Source organism: Lethenteron reissneri, chromosome 67, assembly GCF_015708825.2.
Source record: "Lethenteron reissneri isolate LAM-NWPU_2019-01 chromosome 67, ASM1570882v1, whole genome shotgun sequence".
Lineage (NCBI taxonomy): Eukaryota > Metazoa > Chordata > Hyperoartia > Petromyzontiformes > Petromyzontidae > Lethenteron > Lethenteron reissneri.
The window spans coordinates 3112544-3132066 of record NC_083845.1 but is presented as its reverse complement, the minus strand read 5'-3'; the positions used below and the strand labels follow the sequence as shown (position 1 = coordinate 3132066).

Sequence of the window (19523 nt, the reverse complement as noted above, 5' to 3'; positions counted from 1 at the left end):
CCACAGGCCTGGCAATCGCCACACCCATTGGCCTGGCAATAGTCACACCCACAGGCCTGGCAATCGCCACACCCGCAGGCCTGGTGATAGTCACACCCATAGACCTGGCGATAGTCACACTCACAGGCCTGGTGATAGTCACACTCACAGGCCTGGTGATAGTCACACTCACAGGCCTGGTGATAGTCACACTCACAGACCTGGTGATAGTCACACTCACAGACCTGGTGATAGTCACACCCTGGTGATAGTCACACTCACAGACCTGGTGATAGTCACACTCACAGGCCTGGTGATAGTCACACTCACAGACCTGGCGATAGTCACACTCACAGACCTGGTGATAGTCACACTCACAGGCCTGGTGATAGTCACACTCACAGGCCTGGTGATAGTCACACTCACAGACCTGGTGATAGTCACACCCTGGTGATAGTCACACTCACAGGCCTGGTGATAGTCACACTCACAGGCCTGGTGATAGTCACACTCACAGGCCTGGTGATAGTCACACTCACAGGCCTGGTGATAGTCACACTCACAGGCCTGGTGATAGTCACACACACAGGCCTGGTGATAGTCACACTCACAGGCCTGGTGATAGTCACACTCACAGGCCTGGTGATAGTCACACTCACAGGCCTGGTGATAGTCACACTCACAGGCCTGGTGATAGTCACACTCACAGACCTGGCGATAGTCACACTCACAGACCTGGTGATAGTCACACTCACAGGCCTGGTGATAGTCACACTCACAGGCCTGGTGATAGTCACACTCACAGACCTGGTGATAGTCACACCCTGGTGATAGTCACACTCACAGGCCTGGTGATAGTCACACTCACAGGCCTGGTGATAGTCACACTCACAGACCTGGTGATAGTCACACTCACAGGCCTGGTGATAGTCACACTCACAGGCCTGGTGATAGTCACACTCACAGGCCTGGTGATAGTCACACTCACAGGCCTGGTGATAGTCACACTCACAGGCCTGGTGATAGTCACACTCACAGGCCTGGTGATAGTCACACTCACAGGCCTGGTGATAGTCACACTCACAGGCCTGGTGATAGTCACACTCACAGGCCTGGTGATAGTCACACTCACAGGCCTGGTGATAGTCACACTCACAGGCCTGGTGATAGTCACACTCACAGGCCTGGTGATAGTCACACTCACAGGCCTGGTGATAGTCACACTCACAGGCCTGGTGATAGTCACACTCACAGACCTGGTGATAGTCACACTCACAGGCCTGGTGATAGTCACACTCACAGGCTTGGTGATAGTCACACTCACAGGCCTGGTGATAGTCACACTCACAGGCCTGGTGATAGTCACACTCACAGGCCTGGTGATAGTCACACCCACAGACCTGGTGATAGTCACACCCTGGTGATAGTCACACTCACAGGCCTGGTGATAGTCACACTCACAGGCCTGGCGAAAGTCACACCCACAGACCTGGTGATAGTCACACCCTGGTGATAGTCACACTCACAGGCCTGGTGATAGTCACACTCACAGGCCTGGTGATAGTCACACTCACAGACCTGGTGATAGTCACACTCACAGGCCTGGTGATAGTCACACTCACAGGCTTGGTGATAGTCACTCACAGACCTGGCGATAGTCACACTCACAGGCCTGGTGATAGTCACACTCACAGACCTGGTGATAGTCACACTCACAGGCCTGGTGATAGTCACACTCACAGGCCTGGTGACAGTCACACTCACAGGCCTGGTGACAGTCACACTCACAGGCCTGGTGATAGTCACACTCACAGACCTGGCGATAGTCACACTCACAGGCCTGGTGATAGTCACACCCACAGACCTGGTGATAGTCACACTCACAGGCCTGGTGATAGTCACACTCACAGGCCTGGTGATAGTCACACTCACAGGCCTGGTGATAGTCACACTCACAGGCCTGGTGATAGTCACACTCACAGACCTGGTGATAGTCACACTCACAAACCTGGTGATAGTCACACTCACAAACCTGGTGATAGCCACACTCACAGACCTGGTGATAGCCACACTCACAGACCTGGTGATAGCCACACTCACAGACCTGGTGATAGTCACACTCACAGACCTGGTGATAGCCACACTCACAGACCTGGTGATAGTCACACTCACAAACCTGGTGATAGTCACACTCACAGGCCTGGTGATAGTCACATTCACAGGCCTGGTGATAGTCACACTCACAGACCTGGTGATAGTCACACTCACAGGCCTGGCGATAGTCACACTCACAGGCCTGGTGATAGCCACACTCACAGACCTGGTGATAGCCACACTCACAGACCTGGTGATAGTCACACTCACAGACCTGGTGATAGCCACACTCACAGACCTGGTGATAGTCACACTCACAAACCTGGTGATAGTCACACTCACAGGCCTGGTGATAGTCACATTCACAGGCCTGGTGATAGTCACACTCACAGACCTGGTGATAGTCACACTCACAGGCCTGGCGATAGTCACACTCACAGGCCTGGTGATAGTCACACTCACAAACCTGGTGATAGTCACACTCACAAACCTGGTGATAGTCACACTCACAGGCCTGGTGATAGTCACACTCACAGGCCTGGTGATAGTCACACTCACAGACCTGGTGAAAGTCACACTCACAGACCTGGTGATAGTCACACTCACAGGCCTGGTGATAGTCACACTCACAGGCCTGGTGATAGTCACACTCACAGGCCTGGTGATAGTCACACTCACAGACCTGGTGAAAGTCACACTCACAGACCTGGTGATAGTCACACTCACAGACCTGGTGATAGTCACACTCACAGGCCTGGTGATAGTCACACTCACAGGCCTGGTGATAGTCACACTCACAGGCCTGGTAATAGTCACACTCACAGGCCTGGCGATAGTCACACTCACAGGCCTGGTGATAGTCACACTCACAGACCTGGCGATAGTCACACTCACAGGCCTGGTGATAGTCACACTCACAGGCCTGGCGATAGCCACACTCACAGGCCTGGTGATAGTCACACTCACAGGCCTGGTGATAGTCACACTCACAGGCCTGGCGATAGCACACTCACAGGCCTGGTGATAGTCACACTCACAGGCCTGGTGATAGTCACACTCACAGGCCTGGTGATAGTCACACTCACAGGCCTGGTGATAGTCACACTCACAGGCCTGGCGATAGCCACACTCACAGGCCTGGTGATAGTCACACTCACAGGCCTGGTGATAGTCACACTCACAGACCTGGTGATAGTCACACTCACAGGCCTGGCGATAGTCACACTCACAGGCCTGGTGATAGTCACACTCACAGGCCTGGTGATAGTCACACTCACAGACCTGGTGATAGTCACACTCACAGACCTGGTGATAGTCACACTCACAGACCTGGTGATAGTCACACTCACAGGCCTGGTGATAGTCACACTCACAACCTGGTGATAGTCACACTCACAGACCTGGTGATAGTCACACTCACAGACCTGGTGATAGTCACACTCACAGGCCTGGTGATAGTCACACTCACAGGCCTGGTGATAGTCACACTCACAGGCCTGGCGATAGTCACACTCACAGGCCTGGTGATAGTCACACTCACAGACCTGGTGATAGTCACACTCACAGACCTGGTGATAGTCACACTCACAGACCTGGTGATAGTCACACTCACAGGCCTGGTGATAGTCACACTCACAGACCTGGCGATAGTCACACTCACAGGCCTGGTGATAGTCACACTCACAGACCTGGTGATAGTCACACTCACAGGCCTGGCGATAGTCACACTCACAGGCCTGGTGATAGTCACACTCACAGACCTGGTGATAGTCACACTCACAGGCCTGGTGATAGTCACACTCACAGACCTGGTGATAGTCACACTCACAGACCTGGTGATAGTCACACTCACAGGCCTGGTGATAGTCACACTCACAGGCCTGGTGATAGTCACACTCACAGGCCTGGTGATAGTCACACTCACAGGCCTGGTGATAGTCACACCCACAGACCTGGTGATAGTCACACCCTGGTGATAGTCACACTCACAGGCCTGGTGATAGTCACACTCACAGGCCTGGTGATAGTCACACTCACAGGCCTGGTGATAGTCACACTCACAGACCTGGTGATAGTCACACTCACAGGCCTGGTGATAGTCACACTCACAGGCCTGGCGATAGTCACACTCACAGGCCTGGTGATAGTCACACTCACAGGCCTGGTGATAGTCACACTCACAGGCCTGGTGATAGTCACACTCACAGACCTGGTGATAGTCACACTCACAGGCCTGGTGATAGTCACACTCACAGGCCTGGTGATAGTCACACTCACAGGCCTGGTGATAGTCACACTCACAGACCTGGTGATAGTCACACTCACAGGCCTGGTGATAGTCACACTCACAGGCCTGGTGATAGTCACACTCACAGGCCTGGTGATAGTCACACTCACAGACCTGGCGATAGTCACACTCACAGGCCTGGTGATAGTCACACTCACAAACCTGGTGATAGTCACACTCACAGGCCTGGTGATAGTCACACCCACAGACCTGGTGATAGTCACACTCACAGGCCTGGTGATAGTCACACTCACAGACCTGGTGATAGTCACACTCACAGGCCTGGTGATAGTCACACTCACAGGCCTGGTGATAGTCACACTCACAGACCTTACCTCACTCCGAGCCATAGCTGTAATCTTCACCATAGCCCGAGGCCAACCCCACATACCCTGACCCCGCCACCTGCAGTCCCAATCGCACCCATGCGCCGAACTCTCCCCCGCCAGCCACATCTAAACCCTAATTACAGGGCTTGCTGTGTGTGTGTGTGCTTTGTGTGCTCCCCCACCCCACCCCGCACCTGCGATTAGCACGGTTGGCTACGTTCGGTTTCGGAAAGAAGCCCCGGCACGCATACATACAGGCCGAGCCATGTTCGTGCAACTAACCCGCACCAAACTCATAGCTCGAACCTCCGCTTGAAACACAGTCTGAACCGAATCCGTGCACCCAGTTCCAACCCTTAGCCATTGACCCAGGCACAACGATAGCCCAAACATTCACCCGAGCGTCATCCGAACCCTCGCTCGATCCTTCTCCCCAGCTTGAGCGTAACACCAAACTCCAACCCTTGCCATCGCTAAGAGCGTCATCCTTCTCCCCAGCCTGAGCGTGACACCAAACTCCAACCCTTGCCATCGCTAAGAGCGTCATCCTTCTCCCCAGCCTGAGCGTGACACCAAACTCCAACCCTTGCCATCGCTAAGAGCGTCATCCTTCTCCCCAGCTTGAGCGTAACACCAAACTCCAACCCTTGCCATCGCTAAGAGCGTCATCCTTCTCCCCAGCCTGAGCGTGACACCAAACTCCAACCCTTGCCATCGCTAAGAGCGTCATCCTTCTCCCCAGCCTGAGCGTAACACCAAACTCCAACCCTTGCCATCGCTAAGAGCGTCATCCTTCTCCCCAGCTTGAGCGTAACACCAAACTCCAACCCTTGCCATCGCTAAGAGCGTCATCCTTCTCCCAAGCTTGAGCGTGACACCAAACTCCAACCCTTGCCATCGCTAAGAGCGTCATCCTTCTCCCCAGCCTGAGCGTGACACCAAACTCCAACCCTTGCCATCGCTAAGAGCGTCATCCTTCTCCCCAGCCTGAGCGTGACACCAAACTCCAACCCTTGCCATCGCTAAGAGCGTCATCCTTCTCCCAAGCTTGAGCGTGACACCAAACTCCAACCCTTGCCATCGCTAAGAGCGTCATCCTTCTCCCCAGCCTGGGCGTGACACCAAACTCCAACCCTTGCCATCGCTAAGAACGTCATCCTTCTCCCCAGCCTGGGCGTGACACCAAACTCAAACCCTTGCCATCGCTAAGAGCTCTGCAATTGTCGCGTTGGGCCGATACGACAGCTAAGGGCCGTGCCCTTCGAAGCGGCAGTCCTCACCAGAGTGGCACAGCCTCGCACCGCAACGCGAACTCGAACCCAAGTCCCTATCAATCCCACAGCCCTGTACCCTGGCCGCTAAGCCTACAGAGCGGTGCGTGATGCCCTCTCTGGGGGGTGGCGAGAGACGTGGGCAAGATTCACGTTGGAAGGTCAATCATCGAAAACACGCGTTAGGCAGTGGCACGTTACGTAACAACTTACTTTGTTTCATCAAAACCCTCTATGTTTTTAATACACATGATAGCATTTTTGCAACGACTGAGAAACAAACGGGGTGCAGGGCTGCAGTGAAGGTTTAAGAACCACTGCTATAGATAGACGTAGCTGCAGCGCTAAACAGAGTTACACAGCCTTACCCAGAGCGTGAACTCAAACCCAAGTCGCAATCATATCCGTAGCCGCTAAACCCTATAGATAGACATAACTCCGGCCCTAACAATAGCCCCAAGCTCCCAAATAACATCCGAAGCTCCGAGCCCTGTCCCTTATCCAACCGCCTTACACAACCCATGTCCTCGAACTCAAATAAAAAATTCCCAAAACTGTTCCTAACCGTACAAAGCCCCTATCCCTATCACTACCCCAACCCCTATCACTACCCCAACCCCTATCACCACCCCAACCCCTATCACAACCCATATCACTACCCCTATCACTACCCCAACCCCTATCACTACCCCAACCCCTATCACTACCCCTATCACTATCCCTATCACTACCCCAACCCCTATCACTACCACAACCCCTATCACTACCCCTATCACTACCCCAACCCCTATCACTACCCCTATCACTACCCCAACCCCTATCACTACCCCAACCCCTATCACTACCACAACCCCTATCACTACCCCAACCCCTATCACTACCCCTATCACTACCCCTATCACTACCCCAGCCCCTATCACTACCCCACCCCTATCACAACCCCAACCACTATCACTACCCCAACCCCTATCACTACCCCAACCCCTATCACTACTCCAACCCCTATCACTACCCCAACCCCTATCACTACTCCAACCCCTATCACTACCCCAACCCCTATCACAACCCCAACCCCTATCACTACCCCAACCCCTATCACTACCCCCATCCCTATCACTACCCCAACCCCTATCACCACCCCAACCCCTATCGCTACCCCTATCACTACCCCAACCCCTATCACTACCCCCATCCCTATCACTACCCCAACCCCTATCACTACCCCAACCCCTATCACTACCCCAAACCCTATCACTACCCCAACCCCTATCACTACCCCAACCCCTATCACTACCCCAACCCTTATCACTACCCCAACCCCTATCACTACCCCAACCCCTATCACTACCCCAACCCTTATCACTACCCCAACCCCTATCACTACCCCCATCCCTATCACTACCCCAACCCCTATCACTACCCCAACCCCTATCACTACCCCAACCCCTATCACTACCCCAACCCCTATCGCTACCCCTATCACTACCCCAACCCCTATCACTACCCCACCCCTATCACTACCCCAACCCCTATCACAACCCCAACCCCTATCACTACTCCAACCCCTATCACTACTCCAACCCCTATCACTACCCCAACCCCTATCACTACCCCAACCCCTATCACTACCCCAACCCCTATCACTACCCCAACCCCTATCCTACCCCTATCACTACCCCAACCCCTATCACTACCCCAGCCCCTATCACTACCCCAACCCCTATCACTACCCCAACCCCTATCACTACCCCTACCCCTATCACTACCCCAGCCCCTATCACAACCCCAAACCCCTATCACTACCCCAACCCCTATCACTACCCCAGCCCCTATCACAACCCCAACCCCATTACTACCCCAAACCCTATCACTACCCCCAACCCCTATCACTACCCCAGCCCCTATCACTACCCAACCCCTATCACTACCCAACCCCGATCACTACCCCTACCCCTATCACTACCCCAGCCACTATCACAACCCCAACCCCATCACTACCCCAACCCCTATCACTACCCCTACCCCTATCACTACTCCAACCCCTATCACTACCTCCAACCCCTATCACTACCCCTATCACTACCCCAACCCCTATCACTACCCCAACCCTATCACTACCCCAACCCCTATCACTACCCCAACCCCTATCACTACCCCTATCACTACCCCAACCCCTATCACTACCCCAACCCCTATCACTACCCCAACCCCTATCGCTACCCCTATCACTACCCCAACCCCTATCACTACCCCAACCCCTATCACTACCCCAACCCTATCACTACCCCAACCCCTATCACTACCCCAACCCCTATCACTACCCCAACCCCTATCACTACCCCAACCCCTATCGCTACCCCTATCACTACCCCAACCCCTATCACTACTCCAACCCCTATCACTACCCCAACCCCTATCACTACCCCAACCCCTATCACTACTCCAACCCCTATCACTACCCCTACCCCTATCACTACCCCAGCCCCTATCACAACCCCAACCCCATCACTACCCCAACCCCTATCACTACCCCTACCCCTATCACCACCCCAACCCCTATCACTACCCCAACCCCTATCACTACCCCAACCCCTATCACTACCCCAACCCCCATCACTACCCCAACCCCGATCACTACCCCTACCCCTATCACTACCCCAGCCCCTATCACAACCCCAACCCCTATCACTACCCCAACCCCCATCACTACCCCAACCCCGATCACTACCCCTACCCCTATCACTACCCCAGCCCCTATCACAACCCCAACCCCATCACTACCCCAACCCCTATCACTACCCCAACCCCTATCACCACCCCAACCCCTATCACTACCCCAACCCCTATCACTACTCCAACCCCTATCACTACCCCTACCCCTATCACTACCCCAGCCCCTATCACAACCCCAACCCCATCACTACCCCAACCCCTATCACTACCCCTACCCCTATCACTACCCCAACCCCTATCACTACCCCAACCCCTATCACTACCCCTACCCCTATCACTACCCCTACCCCTATCACTACCCCAACCCCTATCACTACCCCAACCCCTATCACTACCCCAACCCCTATCACTACCCCAACCCCTATCACTACCCCAACCCCTATCACTACCCCAACCCCCATCACTACCCCAACCCCTATCACTACCCCTATCACCAACCCAACCCCTATCACTACCACAACCCCTATCACTACCCCAACCCCTATCACTACCCCCACCCCTATCACTACCCCTATCACCACCCCAACCCCTATCACCACCCCAACCCCTATCACTACCCCAATCCCTATCACTACCCCAACCCCTATCACTACCCCAACCCCTATCACTACCCCTATCACTACCCCACCCCTATCACTACCCCAACCCCTATCACTACCCCAACCCCTATCACTACCCCTACCACAACCCCTATCACTACCCCAACCCCTATCACTACCCCAACCCCTATCACTACCCCAACCCCTATCACCACCCCAACCCCTATCACTACCCCAACCCCTATCACCACCCCAACCCCTATCACTACCCCAACCCCTATCACTACCCCAACCCCTATCACTACCCCAACCCCTATCACTACCCCAACCCCTATCACTACCCCAACCCCTATCACTACCCCAACCCCTATCACTACCCCACACCTAACACTACCCCAACCCCTATCACTACCCCCTATATCCCCAACTGCAATTCACTACCCGCTATGACTCGCAATGCCCCTACCCCCAAACTCCCAGACTCGACCCTGATCCCCATCGCTACCCACGTCCCCTAATCCCCGTCTCGCCGTGAAGGGGGTCAACGTCTCCGTGTCGGACCACGGTGCAGGTGAAGCCATCGACGTGTAAGCGACACCCGCTCCACAGACGTGGCCGGTTCGATCTCACGGAGTGGCAGCTGAGGCCGCGCCCCGCGGGGATCACCGCACGCTGCCGCACGCGGCGGGTCAAGCGTGGGGGACACTCCCGCAGCCTCTGACGAGGACGCTTGGCCAGAGTGGAAGAGTAGGCCAAATACACATCCTCTAGACTAGAGTGAGGCTTTTTAGAGCTGCCTCTAGTAGGGGGGGGGGTGTAGTGTGCACTACCACGCACTACCACGCACCACCACGCACTACCCACAGCTGGGTGAGGGCCACGCGGAAGAGTGATTTGACCATACTTCACCACGCCGGTCAACTGCGCGTTGGTGACCTGCCCACCAAATAATCGCAGACAAATCGGGGTTCGTGCAACGTGGAGAACATGTTCCAGGGGGACCCCCCCCCCCCACCACCGCCACCGCCCCCCTGTAGCCTTGACAGACGACTCCACCCGAAGTGGCAGAACGCAGCCCATGGCATCTCACCAAGGCCGTAATTATCATAATATATTCTTGGGTGGACACATCCCCCCCCCAATATTCAAATATGCTCAAAATGTCCCCCCCCCCCCCAATATATTGCTATAAAATAAATTAATGTTTATAAGATTGTGGTGTATGATTGTACTTTATTAATCCCCAATCTCTGCCATGACATACAATGAAACAAGAAAAGGTGAAAAAGAAAAAAACAGAGCAATGTAATACAATACACTATTAGACATTATTGTAAAAAAAAAGTACATCCTATGTGTTGGTGAATTTTTTTTATATTTTAGGCAGGAAATTGCAGGAAATTCGTTTTAAATTTTAGATTTTTTTCTGGGGGGGGGGGGGCAGACCCCCTGGAAGATTTGCCCCCCCCAATGTTGACTCCATGGCTACGGCCTTGCATCTCACGATCTCAAATCGGAGGTTTCTGCCACCTCGGCTGACGACGGCAGCCTGGTCACTTCATCCGTGGGCGGTGGTGGTGAAGCAGTGGAGTACGACACGAGACAAAGACAAAGATCCCCCGTGTAGCCTTAACAGACTGTTGGGGCAAGTGCTGTTAGCGAGTAGCAGCACCTATGAAGGCCGGCACGGCACACGAGGGGGTGGGTGGTCAGCACCACGCCCGGTCGCCTGTGTTCACACACCGCACCAGGTTACTCATTTGAGGCTGAGTCGACCTAGGGGAGGCCCAGGACCGGTTCAGATAATCGTCACCGGTGTTGGCCGTGATCAGGAATCGAACACGGGTCGCGGGCTCCGTAACGCAGCGTAGCGCTAACCGCTGACACATACACAGACACGTGCACACACTCACACACTCACTCACCTAATCCCTGTTGGGCTGATGTAATCCCCGGTGTCAAGAGGAGTCCCAGGGCAGACGCCAGCAGCATCATCGTCATCGTCGTCGTAGTCAACGTGGTGCCTCGCATGACGGGATCACAGCTTCGTCTTCTCTTGTACTTGACGCTCGAACGGGAGATGATGTACATGGTGGTAGTGGTGGTGGGTGGTGGTGCTGCTTGCCGTTTGCAGATCTTGATGCGGTTGCCGCTGGAGTTGCGCCGATTCGCGAACTCCCTGTCAAGTCGGACGCTCGTCAAGAACGTCTCTCGCGATGCACCGCCACACGCGAATACCCAGCGGAGTGCACTCGAATTTGTGTCGTATTTAAATATATATATCTGGTCGCAATCACAAGAAAAATTACAATTAGCGGCGATTATAAAAGTCGGCGAACGATGATGTCGTTAAGAGCCGATTTGCAAATATTCCGTTTTAAATATCCGAGCAGATTAACGGAGAATTGAAGAATCCCGCTTAGTTCCTTCAGCTCGGCTCAACTCTGATTATGCCATCTCTGCCTGCTGCCGCGAGCGAGTCACAACGAGCCAAGTGCAGGAGGAGAAATCCTACTGACACCTGCAATGCACCGTGATCGGCACACTGCCCCACATTGCTCCGTGTTAAGACAACGGCTCCACTTCGGTGGAGCAGCAACAACACGGGAACCTCCTCCTCCTCCTCCTTTCCCCTCTTCTCTCTCGCCTCCCCGGTGGCTCCTACGCCTTCTCCGCAAGACGCACGAGAAATCCCTTTTGCCCGGCGGTTCAACTTTGCGCTCGAGATGCCGTCTTGGGGTGGATGGGTGGAGAAGAAGCGATGTCTTCTTTTCTCTTCCAAAAAAGTTGCGACTTCTCACCAAACTCCTCTCTCTCTCTGTGTCTGTCTCTCTCTGTCTGTCTGTGTCTCTCGCCTGATGCGTGGCCACGGGAGTGGCCGAGCGGTTTTAGACGGACGGATGAGACGCGCCGGCGATGGGAGAGAGAGAGAAATCGTTGCGTGGGATGGATGGATGGCGGTGGCGGTGGTGCTGGTGGAGGAATCGCTGCTGGCAGTGCCGAGGAGAGGGAATGCGGTGGTTGGTGGTGGTGGTAGTGGTGGTGGTGGCTGAGAGGGGAGGGGGAGACCGGCTAACCCGGGCCCGCCTCTTCGTGTGCGTTCGGGGACCAATCGCCTCGTGTGGGTCGGGCCAAGGAGGCAAGCCAGGAGGCGCGTGGGGGGGCGACGTCGCTTCCACACCGCAGACATAAATCATCATCATCACCGTACGCACCATGCCCACGATCGACTGAGTTATAATATAACCCCCCAATCCACCCAACACCTCCCCTCCCCCCGTGTCTCATTGTTCACTTGGAGAAATATGTACACGATTCTCCCCCGGATTACGTGTGCACCACCCAACTGCGTTACACATCCCAGCCGTGTTCAATCCACCGCAGAGTGAGTCCTGGTTCTACTCCTGGATGGAGGTGTGTGGCACGGGGGGGAGGGAGGCTTGGATTTTTGACCATACTTCACCACGCTGGTCAAGTCTTCGGGTTGAAGGTGGGGCATAGATGGAAGTCAGCAAACCCGTGTCTCTTGCTGCACTAAATCAGTTCTCGCAGTCGTCCTCGACAGCTCTGACACCTACGCGCGGTGTGGGTGGTGGTGATGGTGGCCCATCCAAGCACACGGCCAGTCCCAAATTCCCGCTTTAGGGGCCGTCCATAAATGACGTCACGCACCTGGGGGGGGGGGTCAGATATTTGTGACGACGTGTGACGAGGGGGGGTGGGGCGTTTGAGAAATGCGATGTCACATCAAATTGCGCAGCTTCAAATAAATATAGACAACACGTTCTACTTAATTTAATAAACTTTTTGATAAATGTGTTCTCCTACAACATCAGAGTGCAGCGGCATATTAAATACGCACTATAATGACAATGGTTTAAAGCGATTTGAAGGATGATTTATTTTTTGGGGGGCCGGGGGGGGGGCAGAGCTTTGTGACGTCATATTTGAGGGGGGGTTCTGACTTTTGGTGGCGCCGTGTGACGATGAGGGGGGGGGGGGTCAAAAATCGTCCAAAATCGCGTGACGTCATTTATGGACGACCCCTTAGCTTCACAAAGCCAAGGAGTTTTGGGACGCATTCGGGCCGCTTTTGGTCCCGAATAACCCAAGCGGTCTTCTTAACTCGATCCCAACAAACTCGAATTAAAAAAATTCGTGACTCGGCCAGTCAGAAGCTCCGCGCCACGACCTCGCACTCCAGGGGGCTCCGCCGGATCGATTCCCTGAAACGATGTTGCAGGTTTCTCACTTCCACCACCCCCCCACACACCACCCTCACCGCCGCCTCTGTGCACTCAGCAGTGTTGATGCAGGGGGCACACAGCCACAGCGAGTCGCGTGCTGGTGGGGTGAAGTGTGCGTGGCTCCCACCGATTCCATCGTGGAAGAGTAGGCCAAATACCCTCGAGAGAGAGAGAGCGATGGATAAGGGGTGTCAGTGAGCAATTGCAGGGCTGCGCCTCTATCTCTACCTGGATCGTAACGTCTGACCAATTATGACAAAGACAAAGATCGCCCGTGTAGCCTTAACAGGCTGTTGGGGCAAGTGCTGTTAGCGAGTTGCACCTATGGAGGTGTGGCTGGCCGCCTTTGTCTCCTCACTGTTGATGTTATTGACACACCGCGGGAGGTATTCATTTGAGGCTGAGTCGACCTAGGTGGGGTGGGGCAGGACCGGTTCTAATATTCGCTACCAATGTTATTGGTCGTGAGCGGGAATCGAACTCAGTTTGCCAGCGGTTCGTTGCACCGCGCGCTAACCACTGCACCACCGCCACCCCCCCCCACTCTGTCCCCTCCCTCTGCCCCCCCCCTCTGCCCCCCCCCTCTGCCCCCCCTTCTGCCCCCCCCCCTTACAAACCCTCGCAGCCCCAGGGACACGTGACACTGAAAAGTCCACAGCACCTTCAGACACTTTAACGCAGCCTAGTGTTTTGGGGTTTTAACACGAAAGCTTTCGCGACCAATATTATCAATAATTATACATTCATTACCCCCCCTCCTCTGACCTGCGCACCTGATCGGCTCACAGGTGATGACATCACATCGATCCCACCACCCCCCTCCCCCCCCCGTCTATTTAAGATCGAGAGAGGAGAGGGAGCATGTCCCCCACGACTCCGTGGCTGTCCGCCTCGTGATGTCGCTGATTGTAATGAGCAGTACCTCGAAGTGCAAAGGGGCCGTTCATAAATGACATCACGTGATTTTTGACGATTTTGACCCCCCCCCCCCCCTCGTCACACGGCGTTACAAAAAGTCAGACCCCCCTCAAATGTGACGTCACAAAGCTCTGCCCCCCCCCCCCCCCCCACAAAAGAAAAGAAAAAATGCTTCAAATCGCTCTAAACTAGTGTCATTGTAGTGCGTATTTAGTGTGGCGCTGCACTCTGATGTTGCAGGAGAAAACATTTATCAAAAAGTCTATTTAATTAAGTAGAACGTGTTGTCTATATTTAATTAAAGTTGTGCATTTTGATGTGACGTCACATTTCTCAAACACCCCCCCGCCCTCGTCACGCATCGTCACAAATGTCTGACCCCTCCCTAGGTGCGTGACGTCATTTATGGACGGCCCCAAACGTTGCAGTGGGTAGAACTTCTCCAACTCACGTGCGCTGTGCGCCCTACGACTCACGCAGTTGGCCACGAATTGGCCACCGTTTGTCCGCGCGACAAACCTCACCACCCCCACAGGGAGAGAAAAATAAGTATAACCCGTAAAAACAAAGTTTTTCACTCTAAATCCTTTATATGCGTGGCGGCTAGAGTCCTCTCGTCCTCTGGCTTGAGATGGCTGCCACCTATGGGTCAGATGATTGTCTGCCAGTATTAAGCAATTGGTAATTAATATTTAATTTGTTTTCCCTAAACAGTGTAAAATTTTGGAGAAAATTTTTTCACGAACATTAATTGTCTCGCACAACGAGTCTGTGTGCAAAATGTCAGCTCGATTGGATCACGGGAAGTGGGTTAAAAAACGACCGAAAGATTTGCACGGTCGTAAGCAAGCAAGCGAGCACGCAAGCACGCAAGCAAGCAAGCGAACTTAATATAAAGGATTTAAAAAACACCTCCATGGTGGGAACCTTGGTGCGTCCCGCTTGCTGTACCGCCACCTCCTGGCCAACTCGGCACCGGGGGACCGGTCCCACGCCCCACGACGGAGTGGGTTGCTGGATCGCGCGGTGACGAGTTGGTGGGAACGTGGACACGTGGGAACTTTCTGCGACCGCTATTATGGTTCGCAACTTTTTTTTCTTTCTATTATTTTGCGTCAGATCGTGTGCGGTTAAACGTGTGCGGGCACGTGTGTGTGTGTGTGTCTGTGTGTGTGTCTGTGTGTGTGTGTGTGTCTGTGTGTGTGTCTGTGTGTGTGTGTGTGTCTGTGTGTGTGTGTCTGTGTGTCTGTGTGTGTTTGTCTGTGTGTCTGTGTGTGTGTTAGTGTGTGTGTCCGTGTGTATGTGTCTGTATGTGTGTCTGTGTGTGTATGTGTCTGTGTGTGTGTCTATGTGTCTGTGTGTGTGTGTCTGTGTGTCTGTGTGTGTGTCTGTGTGTCTGTGTGTGTGTCTGTGTGTGTGTGTGTGTGTCTGTGTGTCTGTGTGTGTGTCTGTGTGTCTGTGTGTGTGTCTGTGTGTGTGTGTCGTGGGGAGCGGTAGTGTAGCGGTTAGCACGCTGCGCTGTGAACCCGGCGGCCCGGGTTCGATTCACACTCACGGACAACACCAGTGACGATTATCTCAACCGCTCCTGGGCCTCCCCTAGGTCGACTCAGCCTCAAATGAGAACCTGGTGCGGTGTGTAGTTAACATCGCCGCTGGGGAGACAAAGGCGGCCGGGTGTGGTGCTGGCCACCCACCTCCTCGTGTGCCGTGCTGGCCTCCACAGGTGCTACTCGCTAAAAGCACTTGCCCCAACAGTCTGCTAAGGCTACACGGGGGGATCTTTGTCTTTGTCTTGTGTCGTACTCCACTCCTCCACCACCACCCGACCACAGCCAACGAGTGAAGTGGCGAGGCTGCCGTCGTCAGCCGAGGTGCCAGGACATCCGATTTCAAATCGTGCGATGGCGTGGGCCGTGATGTGGACCGCTCTCCCACAGCACTCCCCACCGATGTTCTGTCACGTCGGGTGGAGAAGGGTGTACGACACACACCTTTTAACTCTAAGCGATCCGACCCCAATATAACAAGTATACATTAATCAATTCATTGGAAAATCGCGGCATAGGTGTGGGAGGCAGTCGACCAGTTTAAAAAAAACATTCTCTTTAACAAAAAAAAATCCATTACGTTAGAATGCGGTTAACATCGTGATGAGGACGGAGAGTGGCGTTTGCTGAATTGCTGCCGTCAAATGCCAAGTGCCTGACATCGATCAACATCCGACACACCCACAGGGCGCCGCGGTTGCCGAATGTTAACTATCTCGCCCGGTATACAGGAGGTCGTGGGTTCAACCCCGACTCCCTGTCGCTTGTGAATTTGGAGGTTGCAAGTCTCTCTCCCCGTGTATCGTTCCTGGGCTGCGACAGATCTACACGTGGCGATGATATAAGCCACGACAAAGCTCAGGAGGACCTTGGCTGGTAAAATGAAAAAATAAAAATAGTTACAAATAAATACCGCTCGTCGTTCGTTCGCCTAGGGGCTCCCCTGGTGGCAGCTGCCCCCCCCGTGGCCACGTCACCCAGTCCACAGCCGTTAGTCCGGCAACACGTTGTTATTTTTCTCTATTAACGTGAAATTGTAATCTCTTTACGAAATAAAGTGTCTAATTTTGTCGCTAATAGGTTTTTTTTTCGCTTGGGGGTTCCGCGGTGGCCAGATGTGAACTCCCTCGCCTGGTCTGCAGGAGGTTGTGGGTTCGATCCCAACAGGTGACGCCTGCTGCTGTATATTTTTGAACTTTGCGTGTCTCTCTGCCTCTCTCCCCGTCGTCGCATGGATTTGTCTCTGGGTCCTCTGGGTTTTTCTCTCCACAGTTAAAAAAAAGAGAATGCATTTAGAGTAATTTGGCTGCTATAAATTGCAACAGGATAAGCCTCATTCGTTGAGCTGTCATTTGAAATAGCCAGGTGGTCGCTTCTAAAAAAATAGCTACGTAGCTTAGGAGGGCCTTACTTGGTAACATTAACAAATCAACTTCATGATAACTCTGATAATGTGCACATTATCAGAGTTATGTTTTTTTTTGCATTATGACTGCAGGTATTGTGGTCTATGCAAACATGACTCCTTGTAAAAAAGGTGTCAGTTTTGTTGCCAGATAGAAGGGTAAAAAAACAATTATCATATTTTTTACTGGCAAATGAGGTTCCAATGGTGTAAATCAAAAATAGCAATAAGTTTGACATTTCTAATCGACCAACACTGATCTCTATAGAAGAGGGGGTGGGGCTGTCTGTAGCGCCCTCTAGTGGGGGACCCTCTTCTACCAGCAATGCCGTGAGCGAGCAATTGCAGCAGGGGGGAAGCTGCGCCTTTAGCCCGCTATGAGAGCCGAGTCTTCATTAAAACTACGAAAACATGTTTACGTTTTTTTTTTTATTTACGAAGTGTAAGGCCCACTGAGCTCTTTCAGAAGCGACCTGGCCATCAGAAATTATAGCTCAACGAAATGGGCACCATCATCATCATCACGTGCAAATTTATAGCAGCCGCCAAATACACTGAACTCGTGTTTTCTAAATGTGGATGAGGCGGGGGAAGCACTGAGGGTCATGGGTTCACGCCCTGGGTCTGGGTGTCTAACTCGTTCACTGGCCTGCCGCATGACCCCCCCCCCCGACCCCTTGGTTCCTCCCCCCCCGTACCCTATATAAACACGTGTCTCTAAATAGCTCTCTTCTTACGCTACAGTAATTTTGCTGGAGCGGTCACACCTGATGACGGATGCTTGTGTTGCTTCGGAAACGTCGTGATTTAATTTGGTTCTTTTCATTTCTAAGTTATTTTTTTAACCTACGTGACTTTGCCGAAAAAAAACAAAGAGTATCGTTAGCTGGACTCTACATGGCCGTGTTAGAGACAATGAGCCGTCAGTTACCGAGGACTTGGGTTCAAGCCCTGGGTCTGGGTGTCTAACTCGTTCCCTGGACTCTACATGGCCGTGTTAGAGACAATGAGCCGTCAGTTACCGAGGACTTGGGTTCAAGCCCTGGGTCTGGGTGTCTAACTCGTTCCCTGGACTCTACATGGCCGTGTTAGAGACAATGAGCCGTCAGTTACCGAGGACTTGGGTTCAAGCCCTGGGTCTGGGTGTCTAACTCGTTCCCTGGACTCTACATGGCCGTGTTAGAGACAATGAGCCGTCAGTTACCGAGGACTTGGGTTCAAGCCCTGGGTCTGGGTGTCTAACTCGTTCCCTGGACTCTACATGGCCGTGTTAGAGACAATGAGCCGTCAGTTACCGAGGACTTGGGTTCAAGCCCTGGGTCTGGGTGTCTAACTCGTTCCCTGGACTCTACATGGCCGTGTTAGAGACAATGAGCCGTCAGTTACCGAGGACTTGGGTTCAAGCCCTGGGTCTGGGTGTCTAACTCGTTCCCTGGACTCTACATGGCCGTGTTAGAGACAATGAGCCGTCAGTTACCGAGGACTTGGGTTCAAGCCCTGGGTCTGGGTGTCTAACTCGTTCCCTGGACTCTACATGGCCGTGTTAGAGACAATGAGCCGTCAGTTACCGAGGACTTGGGTTCAAGCCCTGGGTCTGGGTGTCTAACTCGTTCCCTGGACTCTACATGGCCGTGTTAGAGACAATGAGCCACCTGGCCATCACAACCAACAGCTCAACGAAGTGTCTTAATCATCAAGCGGATACTTATAGCAGCCAGATACTCTCGTAAACGCGTGATGTTGATTTTAAATGTGAAGGGAAATCTCGGAGGTACCGGAGAAATAATCCACGGGGAGAGAGAGAGACACGCGATCTCCAAATATACAGCAGCAGGCGTCAAGGTCGGGATTGAACCCACGACCTCATGTATACCGGGAGAAGTAGTTAACATCTCCTAGCCACTGTGATGATGATGATGAGAGAGAGAAACACGAAATCTCCAAATATACAGCAGCAGGCGTCAGGGTCGGGATCGAACCCACGACCTCCTGTATACCGTGCGAGGTAGTTAACATCTCACCAGATTGTTAAACAGCTGATGGTAATACCGGATGTAATCTTTGTCGAAACGCCGTTTAGTAGAAAAAAAATTGTCGTAACAATAATTAGTTTGAGCTTTCCACCATCCCCGCTTCGGCTTTAAAACCCAGAGCTTATAGCTCAACAACAT

At 53.2% G+C, this 19523-nt stretch overlaps 1 protein-coding gene across 1 annotated transcript in view; it reads right to left on the bottom strand.

Moving 5' to 3' along the window:
• The window catches only part of LOC133360102 (collagen alpha-1(V) chain-like), a 70980-nt gene extending 58711 nt beyond the window's left edge, over nucleotides 1-12269 (bottom strand). The window contains exon 1 of the mRNA XM_061578689.1: nucleotides 11158-12269. Coding sequence (XP_061434673.1) covers nucleotides 11158-11323 — 166 coding nt within the window. The 5' untranslated portion in view covers nucleotides 11324-12269. The remainder of the gene's footprint in view (nucleotides 1-11157) is intronic.
• Nucleotides 12270-19523: the final 7254 nt, after the last annotated feature.